Source organism: Strix uralensis, chromosome 7, assembly GCF_047716275.1.
Source record: "Strix uralensis isolate ZFMK-TIS-50842 chromosome 7, bStrUra1, whole genome shotgun sequence".
NCBI classification, from domain to species: Eukaryota; Metazoa; Chordata; class Aves; order Strigiformes; family Strigidae; genus Strix; species Strix uralensis.
This window is the reverse complement of record NC_133978.1, coordinates 35,133,526-35,154,216: the sequence shown is the minus strand read 5'-3', so window position 1 is coordinate 35,154,216 and position 20,691 is coordinate 35,133,526. Positions and strand designations below refer to the sequence as shown.

The following is a 20,691-nucleotide window of genomic DNA, read 5'->3' as shown; positions in this document are numbered from 1 at the left end:
CTTTTTCACTCATGTCTTGGAGATCATTCTCGTTTCAGAATGAAAGATGACTTTAATTTCTGTGTATGTTTCAGTTTTGCTTGGTGCTCCAGAAGATTTTTATATTCTCTCTCAGCTATTTGACTTCTGTACAGAATTTGGAGTAGGATTCTTCACCGCTGCCATTGTATTCCATCTAGTCTGGTAACAGAGTTCTGCTACTTCTGCTGAAGTCTGAAATACAGCGGTGAAACTATAGGGATAAAACATTTAGCAAACTTGCTGTATGTTATGTTTAGTTTAATTTCATTATATTCTTCACATGACCAAATAGCTGCACTTTTTGCACTTGTTTCTTTTCTAATTGCATGCTTGACCCTATTATTTTCCTTGGTGTCATGCTATTGAAAGAAAAATTAAATTTTGCACATTTTTAAAATTAATGAATGGATGGGAACTTTGGTGGAAATAATAAGGAATAGGTTTTGCAAATTTTTGTCTGACCTGTTGAAAATGTCGGTTTTCTTGTACAAGAATTCCTCACAGAATTGTTGAAAAAATGCTGTTTCATGTTTTCTGTCATTACCTTAAATCTTTAAGGAAAAGGGAAAAACAAAGCAACACACTGTAAAATTTTGCTCTGTTATTTTTTATTTTAAAAGGTATGCTATGAAGAAAGTCTTAAACCCTATAAACTCTGATTATATTGGGCGAGAATACTCTTCCAAAGCTATGCCATCAAGTGGGCTTTCTAAATTAGCATTTGTTTCAATAGATAACTTTTATGGACAAGAAAATTCTCCTAAGATAGTTACTTAGTAAAATACCACAGAGTGTACCTGAGACTGACTTGTCAAATTTGGAGTTTTATGGGTTCTTTTCCTTTTGTCTTCAGGTGTGCGGCAGTGACACCTTTAAGTACGTGAATATTGAATCTGCTTTTGGCATTCTTAAAGTTTAGGAAATGTTCTGCTTGTTTCAGCTCCTAAAATACTTGCAAATAGAAAGACCACATTTGAAATTAAAAAATTAGGAAAGGGTTGTAAAGGAAATAAATTCAGCTTGCTTTTTATATACCTGGTAATAAATAACATGTTACTAAAGGTTGGTGTGTACTTTGCCTGTCCATACTAGATTCTTGTTAGGTTTGCAGAGCAGTACTTCAGCATCATCCTACAAAAAGCAGGAAACTTGATAGCCTTGTTATTCATCCTCCTTTCCAGAAGAGTATAAAAACTTGAAGCGCTTGGCTTGGCTCAAGGGTTGAGGTGACCACAGCCTCCATGTGCTTCTGTTATTCTGTATCAGAGGACAAACACTTCATGTCTTGGAGTCCTCACAGCTCTCAGACTGGAAGGCAGGACAGCTACAAACAACTATTTTCGTATCCATAGCTACTCTGTTGAATCACTGTTCTACCTCATGCTTGCTTGCTGCAGGGAACCATCCAACTTACGATTGGGGAAGGAATAGAAATTCACTTTCTATGTACATATTTTAATTACTCAGGTGGTAATTTAATCACATTTCTTGGTTGATTTAATTATATCTGGGGTTATAAACTTTGTTTCAGGATGTCTTTCATACATTCTTTCATACTGATTTACAAACTTACAATCTGTAGGATACAAATATCTCCTTAATATCCAGTTGTTTCAGATGTGTTGTGACACAGTCTAAATGTCAGTCTTTATCTGCAGCTGTGTTATAGAATACAGTAGCGCTGTTTGCATACTAATGGAGGTATTATTCAAACACATTTCCTTAGTGTAGTAGCAGTTAAACTTTACCTTTTGTCTTTCTGAAATTGGAAATTGAATTCCAAACCCCAGCATGAAGAGCTCTTTAAAATTTAAATGTATAGCTTTGCTGTGTTGTGATATATTTCTTCAAGTTGGGTGTCAGTAACCTACTGTAAGGTGAAATCTCATTGTGGCCTGCTGTTTTACTTGTGATTTTCATGTTACAGCTCTCGCTGAAAATTATGTTTTACTCCTGTTTTGAGCTACCTCCTGTCTGTGTTCTTCCATCTTAGTTGCCACCAGTATGAGACAACTAAATAGCTAATGTGCTGATATTCTAGAGGGACGATAAGTACCGCTGGAAAATTCCCCAAGAATGTGTCTGAGTGACCAGAAGATGAAATGTGTGCAACCAGTGATCAGTTGTGGAAAAGCTTTAATGAACTGTCTGATATCAATGAGACACTGAGGAAAACCTGTTACTTAAAAGCAGAACAGAAGACCCACAGAGGGTTGCTGAGGATGACTTAAAAATAAGCAAAGAAGGCATGAGATTGTCAGTTCAAGTAACCTTGAACAAACTTAGTCTTGTACCCAATCAGTTGGTTCTGAGGCTGGATTTCTGCTTACAGTAATCAAATCAATAGTGTCTAGACAAATGAGTGCTGAAGGTCAAGCTGGAAATGAGGTTGATGGCTGCTGTTTGCAGTGTTTCACTACAGTATGCAAACTTTCCATCTGAAGATGGGGTTACAGGATACAATCACTGATTCTGAACCAAAAGATACTTTGAATGAAAGCATAGAAACTGTCTTTGTCAAATATATAGAGGAAGTTTGAGGGGGAATTAAAATCTAATAGCTCTCTTAAATATTTTGGAATAAAAGCTTCAAACAAATCTTAATCTTTTATCTGCTTCCAGCTACTGTGAGATAAACTGTGTATGACTTTATTGCTGTTCTATAGCCTAAAGGTTATTGGTGTTTTTCTTTTATAGTACCAATATCTACCATAAAAGCTTTACAGCCTTCTGGAATAAGGGTATCATGCATGAAGAACCACTTTTCTACTTGTTATGAATGTTACAAAAAATTACAGATATGGGAGGATCCCAGTTTAGTTAAATAGAAGCATAAGCAGTAGTAAGCTGTGACTTTAATCTACATTAACGCTCTCTTGAACCAAGAAGAGTAGCAGTATATTGAGAAGTTTAGGACTAGAATGGAAGACTCTTGTGGCTATTGTTGCTTTTTAAAAAAACCAAAAAAAACCCCAGTCAACTAATTGAACACTTTATTTTAAAAAGAGAAGAAAAAGGGAGACACAAAAGGGAAAAAAACCCCCCACAAACAAAAAACCCCTAGCCTAAAATTTTAAGTTGTATTTGATGTTTATGGAGTTCTTCCACTAGAGGGTGGCAGTGTCTTTCTTTGGTGTAAGGCTGTGCCTGTGGAATCTTTTCTGTCTGGCCTTCTCTGTGTGTACACATTGATAATAATAGAGTGTAGAAATGAAGAATGGTGAGTTTAACATGATACCTGGAATATATGTAATAGTATTAAAATTCTTACTCTAGTCTTTTCTATTTCAGGTTACTTATGTTTGGATCCTATGAAAGAGAAACAAATGTTCATTGCACAATGGAGCTGAGCAGTAATGTTTGGGAAGAAAAATCAAGAAGTTCTATTAAAACGGTAAAAAAGGGTATAACCTTTGCATATTGCAGTATATCTTATGCTCCTGATAAGAGTGTATCTTTGGGCAATCAAATGGGTGATGCAACAAGAAAAAAATAAACCAAAACATAACAGACCAGTTACTTTTTATCCCAAAGCTTTTCACTGTCAAATTGACACGTATGGACAACATCATGTTCAGTTATCACAACTGTGCTTGAAAATGTACCTGGTTTGAATATATCATCAACTGTCCATCTGCATTAAAACAGTGTAAAATATGCTTTTTTATAGTCCTGTTCCATTTGTGTGGGGTATCGTCTAGAAAACAGTGAGCAAGATTTACATGTCTTTCACTGGCTAGTGGTGTATTCCCTTCTGATGTGAGCGTTGAAGATATGTGGGATCAGAGGGTAGTGTGTGTGACTGACTTCCTCCTTTTCCCTTGCATTTTGTGAAAATGTAGGCAATTGCCATAGATCTCTAACTTTTTTTAGAGCGTATGAATCCTACCCTGTCTGCTAAAGAAAAATACTTTTACAAGTGTCTGCAAATACAGAAAGTAGTAGTATTGGTGGTATTGTAAGTTAATCTTTTGCTAATTATCATACTTGATAACAGCATACAGCCTACAAATTGCCTTTTTTTGGTGTGTGTGAGAATGAGTTACTTTTTTTTCCTTCAAACAAGGTGCAATGTATGAAAGAGCCTTTCTGTTTCACTTTGGAGTGATATTGTGGTAGTAATCAAGTGGAGTTGGGCTTATGATAAGCAGTAAGTAATGTGCTTATTGAAAAAAAAAACAAAACAAAACAAAAAACAAAAACAAACCACCAGAAGCTTTAAATAGAGTTTGTTAACAATTGATTTCATGCAAAGAAATCACTGGAACAAGAATCAATGTCCTGCATTTTACCCTCTGCTGTCTGAGTGCAACTATCGTAAGCCTTGTGCCCTTGTTAGATCTGACTGGAGTTGTCTTTGGAGACCAGCATTGTTTTTCCACCAGAATAATCCAGAATTTCAGTATCTCATTCAGTTTCTACAATTAAATTCCGCTTTGCATTGTTTTTAAAACTCCTTGTGATAAATGCTATGATACTTCTTTTCAGCTTCCTGTATATTAAGTTTTGCCAAAAAGGGCAGCAGACAGAAAGCCTCTTTTTGTTGTCTTAGCTGCTGTATTCTTAGTCAAATGAAAAACTGGGAGGGAGGGTAGAGGTTCACCTATGCTCTCTTAGGAACCTGTAACACTGGGTGGCAATTAACTTTGAGTGCAGCAGGGAAGCAACAAGTGGGGATCCTGCAGCTGCAGCACAGACTGAGACACTTCAGAGAAGAGCTGTCCCAGAGTGTGGTGCAGCAGCCAGGCATCACAGAAACCGATGGCAGCTCAGGACTATGTTCTCCAGAGTTGCTTCTGTCTTGGCCCCCTCTCTACCTGCTCCTAACGCAGTCAGGGGTGTTTATGTGATTGTGAGTTAGCCATGGCAACTCCGTGAGCTGGCTTGCTGCGTGATTGCCAGTGAAAAGGAGAAAGAAGGGTGGGATGTCAGCAGCTTCAGCTAGTTTAAGCTACTGGAGCACTGCACCACCAGAAGCGATGGCATAAAGCGTTCCAGTGGTCCTGAGAGGAATTACTGAGTTTGCTTAACTCTAGAGGTTGCTAGACTTCATTGAAGCATTAGGCAGGAGGTAGATGTAATTTATTTTCAGACCTTCTTGTTTAATCTGTTTTATGCAGAAGTTTTTAATTTTGTTTAACTTTTTCTAGTTTGTTTCAGTCTAAAGGTTTAAGCCTCTTTGTGTGATCACATAAGGATAAGGTAGGAGCAATTCAGCCTTAGTAGTCTGGCCAATTCATAGTCTGAACCCTTTCCTAATTAATAGTATTTCAAAATTTTCAAGAAACAAGCAATACTGCCAGTGTTCAAAAAGACCAACCAACCAAAAAAAAAACCTCAACCAAAACCCCCAAACAATTTCAGGATCTGTACCCAATCCTGCTAATTGTCATGTGAACAACCCTTTTTTTGGGATAAACTATGTATGAAACCATGCACTGATCTGCAGGGTTGAGGCTCTAGCAATGAAGGTGGCAGTACGCTGATTTACCATTACACTTCTCTGGACAAATTTGTGCTTACTTTTAGATAATTTTGAGTAGCGATATTGGAATATATTCTTTTACACTCTAACAACAGAAGAGAAAAGAAATAACACTCTGCAGACAGCGAGGCACTGGTGTGTTTGTGACAGCAGATGGCAGCAGGACTAAACTGATCAAGGGTGGAATGGTTCCTTTTCAAAACTACAGGAAAGTACTCGGGGAGAGACTCTCAAGAACTCATCTTCTGTTTCAGCATGTAAAATGAAATGGCATGTTTTTAAAATTCCTTAAGCTTTTGGAAATCAGGCCTGCAATGTACAGAAGGGTTTTCTATGCATCTGTGTTGCAGTCCTTCATTAAGCATCGTTCAAACACTGTCTGCCAGAGAGCAGACACTCCTTATCTGAGTTGCTGCATCTCTAGCTCTGCTGTCAGTGTGAAGAATTCAGTGTGCTCGACCACCTTGAACTTTAGGCCACTAGATAGATGGCCTAATTTTAGGATCCTGCTTTTGAAAATCTTGATATGGTAGAATATGGAAACTGAAAATCAGCAACTTGCAGAACTACTTTTTGCTTCTCAACTTATATTCAACAGATGTAGTGAAATCACGGAAGTCTCTTTTTTGTAGAAAATTAGGTTAAATATGCAAGTTAAGTTTGAAAATGTTAGGATATCTCACTGAGTGGCAAGTAATTGCCAAAGATCCTCAACAAAATAGGAAGTGTTCCTAACACACTTAACACTGGAACTTAGTTATTTTTCTCAGAAATGGTAACAGTGTGAATAGTTAAATAGTAAGCTATAAAGATAAAACACCGTGATATTTTTCCAAACAAAAAGTTTGCTTGTATGTTTAATTGTGATTTTTTTGCTCTAATGCCAAGTTAACCACAAGGCAGCTGACTGCAATACTTAATGTCCTTCTGATATTAAATCCTTCTTTTAATGCTCACATGTGCAATAATTATTTGAGATTAAGTTCTTAAAATGAATAACAACTTCAGAAACTATGGAGGAGAAATGATAGACTAAGTTGAAGTGAAAAGTAAAAAGAGATGTTCTGATTTAAAAGTGCCTAGTTTATAAGAGTCTCACATTGGCGTGACAATACATCCTCTGATTCAGACTATGTTCTACAACACTCCTGCAGAGAATTCTCATAACTTTCTATACTTCTTGGTGTTTTCATTCTTTTTATTATGTTAGAAGTAGTGATAAAAGATTAGACAGATTTAATACTTCATAATGAATTTTGGTGAGACTTTAATCTGATCCCATTATTTGTGGAATATTAGTAGGTGTCAAAATTGATTTTGAAAAAAGGTGCTATGTTATTGAATGTATCTAGAGCATTATTGAAGTGTCTGTTGTAATACAAAGGTGTCTCAGGCTTCTGTTTATCAAATCAATCTGAAACACCAATAAGACTTCAGAGAGGTGGTTTGGCACAGTCCCATGTGACACATGTAAACATTCTTAAATATCTTAATGAGTAGTACATGCTGCTGGAATTAACATTAATCACTGCATTGCTATGTAAGACTTAATTATTTATGCATAGGGTGTAGAATTAGCACTAGCAGCATTGGATTACTAGACAGGTGGCTATGGCTAAATAATTAGATATGTATAGATATATGTTTGTAGATGCTAAGTGGAGGCTGTGTGGTAAATGTGAAGGTTATGTCCGCTGAACTGTCAGTTAGCAATACTGTCATGAGTAGCGTTGTGGAAGAATAATGTGATTTTTCAGCAGAAACTGAAGTCATTGCTCTACGAATAAAAGGAAAATATAGTCTGCCTTCCTTAAAAGTGGTAGAAGAATGGACATAGAAATGATCTTGAAGTATTAGTAACAGAACCCTTAGGTAGCTTTGCAGCTCTAAGTACCTCTTAATGTGGGCCCTGCGATGCCTTGGCTGCTCTATGGATGCTCAGCTGCCCTGAGCATGGTGAGTGCTAGCACTGTGCTCTGATTCCAGCACTCTAGAGAAGGATGAATCAAGAGTATAATTATATCAAAATGAGAATCTTGTTTCTTAAGAATTGTTCTGCATATCTTGGTAGTCATGTTTACATAGTCCTTTAGGGTATTGATTTTTCTGATAGATAAATTAGTTTTCAACAAATTGTAGAAACTATTGCAAATAGATTGGTATCTTCTGATACTCTTATACCCAGGAAGCATGTACAAACTCTAAATGATTTGTGCTTTTTATTGGTTGTATGAATGTAAAGTAATGGGGAAGAGTGCTCAACTGCAAAACAAAAGGTATCCCTTCCAAGTTTTCTCTTAAATCTTAAATTCTCTTAAATCAAGTTAGATAATCTAAGAAAAATATGAGGAAACACCTTTAAATTCTGATTTCAACTATTACATTGTTTGAAATGGTTATGTAGGAATAGCCAGAGTTTTGTATTCCTAAAGGTAGTAAGTATTGGGGCTTTTGTGTTGTTGTTGGGTTTTTTGGGGTTTTTTGGAAACCCCTTCTGTAAATACTAACTTTAGCAATACAGAAACTTCATTTCATATTCTGCAAAGTAAAGATTTTCATCTAAAACACCACATTTAATAGTCCATAGGACTTACTTTTGCAGCAGGAGCACACAAATATCCTCTGAAGTAACCGAACAATAGAAAGAATTAAAGAATTAAGATAAGCCTCCCACCACTTTTTTTTTTTTAGGAATTCTGTTTGAAGTTTTTCTCCAGTTCATTCTGAACATTGTGGTTGGCACCGAAATAACTGAAGGGGAAGGCCACTGACACTGTCTTTCAATATTGCACTCTGAATTTGTGCATGTGTATACATACATGTATATAGGCCATGATCTCCACTTCTTTTGGTGAGGTTATCTTGATGGATATGGCCTTTTATACATAAATTTAATGGTAACTTTGAAATTGCTGTAGGCAGGCTGGTTGGTAACTGTTTATAAAAACAAAGCAATTTTTCTCAGCTTTTCATAAAACTGAATTTCCTTTATCAGGGATTAAGGGAAACTTAAAGGTATTCCAGTGCTGTAATGTATGAATGTAAAATGTAAATAATGTAAATCAAATCCAGCACCTTCTGAGATGAGTTGCCTCAAGATGCTAAACTATAATGTCAAAATTTAAAGCAACTGTGAAACATTAATTTGTAAATACACAGAGCTAAATGCCTTACAGTTGGCATTTCAGTGTGCTTATTTAACAGCCTGCCATTTCAGCATTTAATCCTATGAAAAGAAAGGAGGAGGATTAAAGCAAGAGAAGCTTTTTGAAAATGTCACTTTTTATGAAAATTCATGATCTTGTAAAATTTTATAATATTTGTAAGTACAATGGGGAATAGTTCTGAGATTTGTTCCTTACATAATGTTCTGTAATCCGTCTTTCAAATAAACTTGAAGGCCATCAGGATTTTTTTGGTCTCATCCTAAACATTTAAGCTTTTTGACTTGGGGCTTCTGAAAGCTTTTCTGTGATTTAATGAGACCTTCTGTGAAAAGGCACTGTAGTTCTTTACTGCTCACAGACTATTGAATGTGAACATTAAAAAAAAAAAAAAAAAACAAAACACTAACAGCTTTTTTTTAGTGCATGTATATTCATATAGTTGTTTAGAACCAGATGTTGTTGCTGTAGTTGCAGCCTGACCTGATACTTCTTGCCTGCTTATAAATAATTCAGAAGCTATCATGTACTGCATCCTTGGGCACACATACCCTCACCTGGGACAGGTAGAAAGCAGAGTTTGCTACACTTTCACATTTGGCAGCAGACAGTTCTAAATGCATCATGTGCAACCAAGTCTGTAGCTTCCTTACATGCACATTCCTTATTTCTTCTTAAGTCCAAGCTTGAAGTTGTGATACTTCCCAGCCTCCCCTGGAGCGCTGCAGAGATTGCCTGCTTGCAATGAGTCCGATTTGCCGAGTTTCAGATTTAAAATACCAGGTGAAAAGATTAATGGATAAAATAACTTGAGTGAGAAGAATCTGTAATGAGCAGGACTTCATGCTCTGTGTGTGTTTGCACTTCCCCATCCCCAACTCTTAGTTTAAGAGATGCCAACAGAATTCATCCATGGTACTTGGACTTAGGAAGAGAAGTTCTTCTGCAGCCACATACTTGTCTTGTATAGTGAAATAAGTCTGTTCTGAAGCCACTTAATTCCAGCCTAAATCTCCATTAGATTTTGTAATGGAGTTGTATTGCAGGTGCCATTGGTGATACTGTCTATTCAGTTGGGATCTTCCAAGTTGGTATTTTGCAGGGTGTTGTACTCTGAAAGCATGGTAGTGACCTCCTGATTCATCAGAAAGTCATGGAAGAGGTGCAAGCCTTTTAGATGGCTGTGTTGGGTGGATTCACCTTTGTAAGTCCTGTCTGTATGACTGTTCTAGGACAAAAGCTATATAAAATTTCAAGCTTAATCAGGGATTAGTTCTGTTCTTTTAATGCTTTTTACAGAGCTGATAAATGACATTCACTTTCACTGTATGTTTTTTTCCTTGAAGGTTGCTCATGTAGTAACCAACCTGTAGTAGATTCTTTGAGTTACCTTTTAGGTGCCTATCTTCCATATCCTCTTGATAGTACCCAGTTTGAATAGCAATTGTAAGCTTCCAGTTTGAGTAGCAATTGTAAGCTTTTCTTGTCATATTTTTTAACTTAATGGTTTTATATTTTAAATATTAAGTAAACACTAAATTATACCTTTTCCATGAAAATGCTTGTAAAAGCTAAGACAAGCCACTGTTTTAGTGTGCCACTAGATGTGGTGCTGATGAATTTTCTTTGGTATTCTTGTTATCTGTTCTGCTGCATGTCCAAATACTGGATGCAGGAAAGAGTTTTAAGTAGGTTTTAAAGCACCTGTGTTTCTCATTGGCAAAGAAATTGATTTGCAGTGATAGCTGATCTTGCTAAATAGATGGTTGATGTATGAAAGCTAACTTTGTTTGTATAAACAGTATGGCTTATTGTAAGAGAGATAACAGTGTTTTATTGACCAGAGTAAACAAAGTGGTTTCTGGGTAATTCAGTATATTTCTGGAATGACTTTCTAAACTATTTTTTTACATCCTATTGCAAAGTTGTATGGCCAGATGAGCTAGCAGCTTAGGTTGGAGGCTGCTGCACATGGCTGGAGTGGAAGGGGAAAGACTTACTTAGACATCCACAACCACCTTTGGAAAAAAATAAGCTGTTTTCATTCTCATTGATTTGTAGATTCTTTTCCTCTTCAGTCTTCTAGTTTACTTTTTAAATGTATTTTTTCAGCCCACCTATATAAAAGTTAACCTCTTCCTAACTTACTAGGTTTTTTCTTTTCAGATTGAGAGACTGGAGTCTCTTCCTACTAAGGATGTAGTAATTGGATTGAAACTAATTTACCCATTTGTATGGATTTTAGCAATGTTGTAATGTTTCCCTACCACCAATCAGGGCCTCACCAAGTAAACTGGGCATGTCAAAAAGTGTTTCCTTCCATTGGTGAACAGTCTCCTGAAATAACAAAGAAGGGAGCCTGTGTTTGAACTTCAATTCCCGAATTAAATTACTGAACAAAAAAAGTACACATTGAGATAACTATTAGTGCAGGGTAAGTGATTCTTCCTGCTTTCTCTTAAGGGTGACCAAGCATTTTAAAAATACTTTCTTTAATTAAAAAAACATATAAGCAACCATTTTGGAATGCAAGTGTGGTGCTTGTTCTCCAAATGTTCTACAATGACTGCAAATAGAAATGAAAGTAATATGAGCGGGCAGCGTAGCAATTGTTCTGGAAAAGCCTTGGGGATCAAAAATGGAATTGCCGATTCCCATCATACAAATAAAATGACTAAAAGGTCATTCCAGTGTATTAAGGTTAGATATAGCAGAGTGATGCTCTGCAAAGGACACCTACATATTGGAAGTAATTGGTAGTGAATCATCATTAGAAAATGGAGCATTTCCCTTAATGCAGTCCGTTAAAAGGCTGCCTTCATTAAAGTTTTGGTAAGATAAATAAAATCTTTGAACTATGTATGTCTTTACATATATTTTAAACAAAAGTCAGTATCTTCAGATCTATATTTGTCATCTGTTTCCATTTTTAGGTGCTTAGTTTGGAATAAGTATTTGTGCACGCTCAGATCCATTTGATGTCAATTGAAGCTATATATTATCCCTAGCTGAAGGAAGAAAACAAAACCGAAAAAAGCCTTTGGAAATCTGAGGCTAGATATGCAAAAATTTTTTTTAAATTTTTATTATAAAAAAAGCCATAAATTTTTTCACATCTAAACAAATATATATACACTCTTCATATATGTATAAGTTGTGCATATATAAATACATGCACTTTCTATATATAGATTTGTGGGTGTATATATATATAAAAAATAAAAAAGATGGTTGTTGTTCTTCAGTTAAATTAAAATGTAAGTCTCATGTATAACAAGTTGACCATGCATTAAAAACTGTAGATACTTGTAAATACAGCAAATGACCCCTGAGAAATTGGGCTTGGCTTATCTGAAGTTCATAAGTGCTTACAGCTCCAATGATATACAAAAGAGTCAAGAAATACAAAGATGAAGTTTGAGAGCAATTGCAGAAATCTCTTTCTAGGCTCCTCAGTAGTTAAATCACACATCTGTGGGAATATATTAAGAATAGGCTGTACAGCAGCTTTTAAACTAAAAATACAATCACTTTACATAACAACGTGAACTACATGTGAAGTGAGCATAGGATTACAGTATTCATAACTTCATAACACAAACAAGCATGTGGTCCATCTCCACTGTAATCTCTCCCACGTTCAAACCAGTGATTTCCACTGGTCTCAAATCAGATGTACATTTGTGATAAGTAGAGACAAAAATACATAGTGTATATGATTTCATTGAACTAGTTTAAGTGTATAACAAGTAACTTAAATTATAAATTGCTGTTTAGTCACATGGTATCTCTGTGTAATGTGGAGTCAAAATAGATTTGAGTTATATAACCTATTCTTAGGGAATGTGAAAAACACCATGTGACAGGTGTTGATAGGTGTTGTACATACTCATGTATAACACAGATTTACTCATAATTTCTGGGTCTGAGACCTATGTATAGACTGTAGATAAAGTTGTCATCTCTATGGACATGTACATATAAATAAAGACAGCTTGAAGAATGGATGTGCGTATCTCAAACTGTTGACATTAGGATGCTTAGGCTGCCCCTACATTAGTAAAGGGTACAGCCTGGGGGCTGAGGATATGACTTCCACACTGTATGAGTCATGGAGGTTTTACTGGGCCCTGCTGGTCTGTCCTGGACTGACCATGGGTTAGCATTAGGAGCACGTTGGCTGGTGTAGCTTCTTCTGGAGGGAATGCACGTTGTTCCAGGAGCACGTTGGCTGGTGTAGCTTCTTCCTCTGGTGGGAATGCACGTTGTTCCAGGAGCGCTTTGTAATGCAAGCCCAAGCACAGTAGGTGGAGACCATGGGAAGTCCTGCCTCAAGAGCACACACCTGATCTGAACTAAGGAGCAAATGTAGACATATGCTTTGAGCAGCTGTTAAATTGCAAATTACATCTTTGGTGTTGGCTGGGTTGCTGCTCCTACTTCTTGTCTCTTGAATGAGGTTAAACTATAAAATTTATTTTGTCACTGCCTTGTGTGTGGCACAGATCTATTGGCAAAAGGTCATCAAGTTTTTTTTTTTTTTCTGTTCATGGAGGGGCATAGTAAAGAAGTAACAGAGGGGCTGCTGAAGCCTGGGTTAAACTTTACCTCCCGTGGGGTGACAGGGAGGTGGGTTGTTTGTTGATGGATTTAGATTATGCAGTGGCGCTGATGAAGCACTCATTTTGTGTAATGGGATACAGATTGTGGAATGAAAGCATTTCATGTATCAGCATAGGAGAAAAAAACTTGGGAGGGCTCTAGCTGCCTGTATGTTAAGTAGCTGGGAGGGGGGGAGCTGTGGGCAGGACAGAATAGATACATATGACTCAAATCCCATAAAATATCTCAAAATGGAAAATAAACAGGTAGTGATGATGTGCAGGTGAATATATTCCTCTGTCTAGGTAACTTGATTTCTTGTGATACCTAAAACAAAGAAGCTACGCTGCTTTGGTAGTAATTTGTTATGTCTTTGAACTGTTGCTTTACTTTGGAGGAGTAAAGTCTAGTGCTGAGTGTTAATGAGATGAGTTTTGAGGGTGCTTCTGAGTTCTCTTAGTTGTGATGCCCTCTTAAAGTACAGGGCAGTAAGGGAGAGGTAGGGTTGGTTTTGTTGTTTCAAGGCTGATATGAATGTGCCTGAGTTGCAGGCATGCTGTTTTGACCTGAAGAAGCTGCTCCACTTAGGTGGGGTAAGATGTGTTAGGAGTGAAATACTGCACTCTGTGTTCAGCACAGGAGTTTAGGAAGGTCATGGCTAGTCAAGCAGCTGTGTCAGCAAGGAAAAATAAGGCGCTTAGGAAAAAAATTTCAGTTAGCCAGAATTTCTTTGAAAGCTTCCAGTAAGGGAAATACCCTAGGTGCTAGGAATTGTATTACTTGACCAAACCAGTTCTCTAAACAGCATTTAGAGATGTAATATCTGTTAATTATTAAAGGAGAAAGCAGGCACAGTAGTAAGTGAGAGCAAATAATGACTATTAGCTTGGTGCAGAAGACCAGGTGCGGTGATTAATAACTGCATCAATTCAGCTGCATAAACAGAGACCAGAGGATGTCTCACAAGAATAATATTGCCAACAAAGCCATAGGAATAGTAAGATCATGGGAGTAGAGTAGCTGTAAATATTTGGCTAGTGTGGGATCTTTAAAATACCTGATGAACGTATCTTATCTGTACGTTATAGTACAACTACAAGTTTCCCGAGAGTTTCTGTCAGAAACATTAAACAGCTGCCTTCAGCAGAAAAATTGGCTTGGTGTCAAGCATTTCTTTGTATATATATTTCTAGAATTACAAGCAAGATTTAAATGATATCTGGACAAGGTATCTGTTTGGTTATTAGACTAGAGTCAGAGTAATGCAGAATGGGAGGGATCTCTGGAGGTAATCTGGTCCCAACTCCACCCAGGTCGGGGCTAAGCTGACTCAAAACTGCTGAGGACCTTGTTCAGAGAAGCCCTGGAAGCCAGGCAGTGCAAGTTGTTAAAAAAGTCTTTTTCTTCAAATTTTATTTTTTTCCTCACTAAATAGTACGTGACAGACTATACTGTTACAGGGAGGGAGGGCAGCAGAGCTATCCGAACTCAATTCGACTAGTTAAATAAAAATAATTAATAAAATAAGTGATTTAGTTTCAGGACCAGTCTAGCACTGTTTCTATAGGGATGGCTTCAGATAGAGTAAAATCTCTTTGTGTTGTGGACAGTCCAGGCAGGAGGCAGTTTTAGCCTAAAAACTCTGTAGCAAAATTGCATCAAGGCTATGCCTGAGTTTACAGACCTGCTGGAGAGACAAATTAAGAAATATGTTTCATTATTAAGAAATTTGTTTCATTTGTTAAACTTATGCAGTCTGGCTACAACGGGTGTTTAGCCAAACAATGGGAACATCTATAATGGATTTTTATTCCTTGCAAACAATATTTGAGCAAAGAATGTTTTTTTTAAACGAAGTTTTCTGCCACGTTTGATAAATGTTTCTATTTCTTCTACAATTCTTGAAGTTTTAGCTATTGGAAAAGAATCTGAAATAACATCTATTCTAAAAATATGTTTGTAATAACTAGGAACGGACTTTTGGCCGCTGTTGTCAGCAAAGGCATTCAGGTTCTTGCCAAGTGATGTACAGAAGTGCATTAGGAACCACAGTCTTGGTTACATATGACTGAGGTAACCAAGAACTGTAATTAATTCCTGAGCTTTAAAAATAGCTGCTAGGAGGAAGCAATTTTGTGAAAGGTCATTAGAGCAATATTCTCTCATGTCTAATAATTGGAATGAAAGTAAATGAGCTTTACCAGAAAGCAAAGATTCTAGCTAAGATCACAAAACTTACTCTTACAGAGATTAGTTTCATTTCTGGATTCGTTTTGACAGCTGGAAGTAGAAACCTATAAAGGCATTGGAAATGTGTCCTGGACAGAATACACTCTTTTCTGCATGTTCAAAAAATAATTTAGTGGAGCAAAGAGGTCTCTTTTGATATTGCCAAACCCCCAACCCACTGTATAACTCTTCAAATGCTGAAATAAATATTTTAAAGCTACAGTAGAAGGGAAGCAAGGAATGTTGCTGTGGCTGCAGAAAGAACAGTTTAGGGAAAGACGCTATATAGGTCTTGACTGATTGTATCCTGGGCCTCCTTTTCAGCAAAGCACTTGTAGAACAGGAGAGGTGCAAGCTATTTCCTTCTTCTGTCAATATCAAATCAGAAAATAAATCTTTGACATTGAAACTTGGCACTTATTTTTTATTTTTTTTTATTGGAGAATAACTTTACCAACTTCTGAAAGGAATTCTTCAAGCTAAATTTTTTTTTTTTTCCCTTGCTATGGTGGCTGGTGTCAAGCCGTCCTACAAATTACTAGGTAAGCTTCAAGCATTACATATTGCTAAATGCAAAGTGCAGGAGTATAAATTCTTTTAAAAAAAGGATCAATTTACTGATAATAGGTGGAATTTCTGTTGAAGCAACAGCATAAATCCAAAATGAGAGAACAATGGTTAGCCAACCATTACTTAAGACACAAGATTTTGCAAGTAGATCATGAATTTGATGTGTATGGCAGTCATACTTTTCTACATATTTTATTAAAGAAAGAATAGCAGTTGAGGATGCTGAATGAGCAGGGCAGCTAGTGACTATCAGTTGGCCAGAAACACTTTAAAGCACTGCCTTCTGTAAAAGAGAGAGCATGGCTGGTATGCAAAACCTGAATGAGTGGAATTTACATGCAGGCATGCTTTTTTCCGTATCTATCACTTCACCCCTTCCTCTAATGTATCCTTCAGATTCCTTCTCTGAGTATTGCTACCATTTATCTTGAATACTTGGTATAACGTGACTGTTAGCTAGGGGTCTTAGTTAATGTAATGATTTATTTTTAATTAGTTATTGTTAGTATTGTAATATTTTGGTATTTAACAATTTCAGTAAATTATATTTGGTCATACTGTATTAAGGTAGTTATGTCAACTCAGTGAGTGTCACTTAAGTCTGGAGGCAGAAGTTTGATACCTGTTTCAAAGTGTCTCAGTCATTGAAAGAATCTCATTTTAATATACAGTTAGATATCTCATATTATACCTATGAGTATCTGTATACATGTATAACACTTTTTTGAAGAAAGCACAGTGATTTGTAAAATTTGTTTTTGAACTGCTGTTTTTTTAAAAAAAAAAAAAGTATTGAACCAGGCCGAGACTTAAACCAGGAGGCACTGCAGTTTGGCTGTAGTCCCTCCGTTAGCCCTCTGGCATCGTTAGAGCTTTACTATTTTTTGCTCCCCCTACAATGCACAGCTGCAGCAAGCCCAGGTAAACACCTCTGTTTTTCTGTAGGGATGAATTGGCTGTTGGGCCCCACACCATGGTGGGGTCACACATCCCAGCAGGGCAGCCTGGCTGCCAGGGGAGTGCCAAGGGTGCTGCTGTGGGACCACCCTGCCCCTCTCCACTTACCTTTGGGCAGGGCTGGGTCCTGCCACTTGATTCCATCAGGGCTGTGTTTATCGCTGTTGACAGTGGCACCATCAGCTGCCATGGAGAAGGGCCCTTGAAAAAACCCCATATATTCTCCGTGGAAGCAAGCACATTCACTCTCTGTGTAATAAAGCCATATCTCTTTCAATAATTACAAGTAATATATTACTTGATTTCATCATCATACACAAGTCATGATCTTTGCATGCTGTTTTTAACCTTGGCCTGCTTTGTATGCAAAGTGTTGTTTCCAGTTCAACTCAGACATGTATGCTGGTGTGAAAATGGCAAAAAAAAAAACAATTAAAGATGCTCTGCTGAAAACATTTAAATTAAAGTCCGGTTTTTGTATTTTGTATGACTTAGCAGTGCAGAAGTACCTCTGGTTTAATTATCTTGCAGTGCTTTTCTTCAAATGGTATTAAAATACGTAAGTCAAAGGCTATTTTTGTGAACCTTAAGGGTTCATCAAGAAGGGCAAGCTGTGCATGATGAACACACGTGTTTATTCATTATGCTTTTCTTCTGGCATTGCAGGCTGACAGACTCCTAAGTAAAAAATAAAGCACTGTGCAGATAGCTTTGCTTTTTTAGCTCTCCAAATAGTCTTTTTTGTCTCACAAAAAAGACAATTCTTCATATTCTTTTGCAGTAGAATGTATCATAATATGTGCATGGCTGTCAGTACCCAATGTGTAACATTGTGCACAAATAGATAGTCAAAAATCAGAGTTTAAGCTATGGGTTTCTTGGTAATTGATGTAAATTAATAAAGTTTTAATAATCAGGGGTTATGGGAGTGGGAAAATCGGGAGTGATTTGTCATGGGACTGCACCCATGGACTTGCAGACTGCAGTTCTCCAATCCAGATCTATTTTTTTTTAATCTCTATTCTCCTTTCCCTATCTCTACATATGTGGTGTTTTTACACTCACCACCATCCCCCCCCCCCCCCCCCCCCGCTACTTTTTTTCTTAGGCTTTTTAGTGTGTTACAGAGGTTATAAAAGCAAACAGGTTTCTTTCAGTTAACACATCTCTTGTTCTCAGGAACTGTGGTGCAAGTTAAGTTACTGTATAACAAACTGGGAGCAAGTTAATGATGTAATTGGTAATTTTGTATCTTGAAGTTTTGCTATAAGATATTTCTTTTTTTACTTTTTTTTTACTGTAAGGTATTTCATCACTCCTCACATTGCATGTTTGGTTTTTCTGTAGACCTCTAATCTCTTAAACCTGTAGGTTTTCATATAAAATATTTTTTTAAAGTGTCAAATTAAAAGAGAAACCTCAGACTTTGAATACTTACTATTGAATGTGCCATTTGTGAACAGTGACTTTTTTTGGGCTGTTCCACCAACAGCCTTACAGTGATGGTCAAGAAAGTATAGTACCATGGCTGAATATCATTCAAATTATATCACAAACAATGTTTTCATCAACTTCTCGGATGTAATTTTCAGTCTTTTTTGTTTGGTAAAGCTTGTTCAAATTATTAAGTAAACCGAATTATTCTTACTTAAGAAATCAAAGAAACAAATGATTCATGGTTTCCGAACCAATGCAGATTCTCTCCCTGTAATACGTAGAAAGATTTTTACCACCTTACAAATACTTTTAAGTAAACAAATAAGATCTACTTAAGGACTTCTGTCATGCGTGTGCATTTGACAGTCTCCCCCCCCATTCAGTATGACTATTTAAAAAAAATATATTTATTTCTCAGGCATTCTATAATATGGACTAATTCTTTGTTCATTTTTTCAATTAAATGAGTGAGCTGTAAATTCTTTGGGGAAGGTAATTTGTTGCAGTCCCAAGCAAGCCCTGTTTCTGTTGGAGGAGAGAAGGGGAAAAGGGAAATAAAGATGTTGCGTGATGAAATCTGGTATTTTTCTTATATATCTCACCAGCTATCAATAAGATCTGTTGTTAATTTAAAAATAATACAGTGTAAAACTAGAGTATATGAAGTTACAGTGAGTGCTGAAGTAAGAAAAAACGGTTTTGAGCTTGACATAATTTCCTATTCATTCTTTCACTTACCTTATGATAGGGATGTGAGGAATTGGTGTATATTACTTCCCTGAGCCAGAAAATACTTTAAAAAAAAAAAAAAAACAAAACAGTCAAAATGAATGAACTTTTACTTCCATTAGTGGTAGTGACCTGTTCCTCTTGTAATTATCATTTTTGACTCCTAATAAGCTGCTTCCGGAAGAGTATTTTTCTTTTACCACTTTTGTATGCTTCAGTGTTAATGGTTTGGGGTATAAAATTGGTTTCTAGAGAACTCATATGTTCTGCTACCTCCAGAAATAATGGGGGGAGGTAAATTATGGGAGAGATTTCTACCATAATTGTGACTAATCCTCATGATAGTGCACAATCCCAGTCTCAGTGGTTTAACAGAAATCTTTGTGGCATAGCTAAGTGGTTTTTGTTTGTGTTGTTTTTTGGACATCCATTGTAATAAAGCTTTTTCATAGTCTAGAAATGGAGAATATTCAGCTTTTTCTCTAAGTGTTACAGCAATTCTTGTCATTCAGATATCTAACTATAGGGGAAAAAAAAAATCCCACTTTTTGTTAGCCAATTATGATCACATTGATTACATGGAGAGAAAGCTGCAACATGAAAGTCCCTTCCAAGCCAAACCATTCTATGATCCTATGGAAAATTCAGGGCTTCGGATTTTCATGAAGCATTTAATAGAAGCTGGGTTGCAAAGTTGGATAGCATGTTGATTCCAACTTACAGCTAACTTTCAATTTCTAAATCATTCTTTGGATATATCGTGTGCAAAAAAAAAAAAAAACCAAACCACCCTAGAATATTTTTCAAGTGCAAAGCAAATATAGCTGGGTATTGATTTCTTTTGCAAAGTGAATTGTCAGTATTTGACTTAGATGGTGTAAAGATCTTTTTCAGTTTAATAGTTGTGGCAATTTTTATAAGTGATGAACAGTAACAGTATGAGAATCTGGCTTCTAGGTGTGCTGTTGTCTTGGTGCTACTAATCAGATGTGACACTGAGCCGCTGTTTCACTGCCTGGCAGTGACTTGTGCCCTATAACCATAAACAAATTGATTTGATGTGATGTGTTCAACAAAATAACCAGAAATAGATGTATGGTCATGGAAATCTTTACTGGTTATATAGTTGTGTGTTTATACTGCAGTGTTTTGTCCAGAACTTAATTGAAAACAACTCAGTGTGGTTTGGCTGCCTTTCTCTGTAGAGAAATTTGCATAAAAACCCTTGGCCTTCTTACAGCAATTATTCAGAATAAGATAGGTATAAATCCTCATCTCTTCTGGTCCTGGTAATGTAGAATTTCAGAAGAAAAGTGGTCTTCTGGTCTTATCAGGCAAAGGATGGCGTTTGGGGGTTGTATGCAACAGGAACTGTTTTGATACAGACGTATCTTTTTAATCTCTGAAGAGCTGTTGATGATGATGAATCATTTTACTACATCTACTTTAGTTCATTTGCGTTTAGTTAGTTCTGTGGGAATGTAGGAGTCTGAAAAC

At 36.6% G+C, this 20,691-nt stretch overlaps 1 protein-coding gene across 1 annotated transcript in view; it reads left to right on the top strand.

Annotated features, from left to right (window-relative positions):
- PDZD8 (PDZ domain containing 8) overlaps positions 1-20,691 on the top strand; it is a 62,131-nt gene that overhangs the window by 22,323 nt on the left and 19,117 nt on the right. Inside the window, exon 3 of the mRNA XM_074875384.1 lies at positions 3,313-3,415. Within this exon, the coding sequence (XP_074731485.1) occupies positions 3,313-3,415 (103 nt within the window). The remainder of the gene's footprint in view (positions 1-3,312; positions 3,416-20,691) is intronic.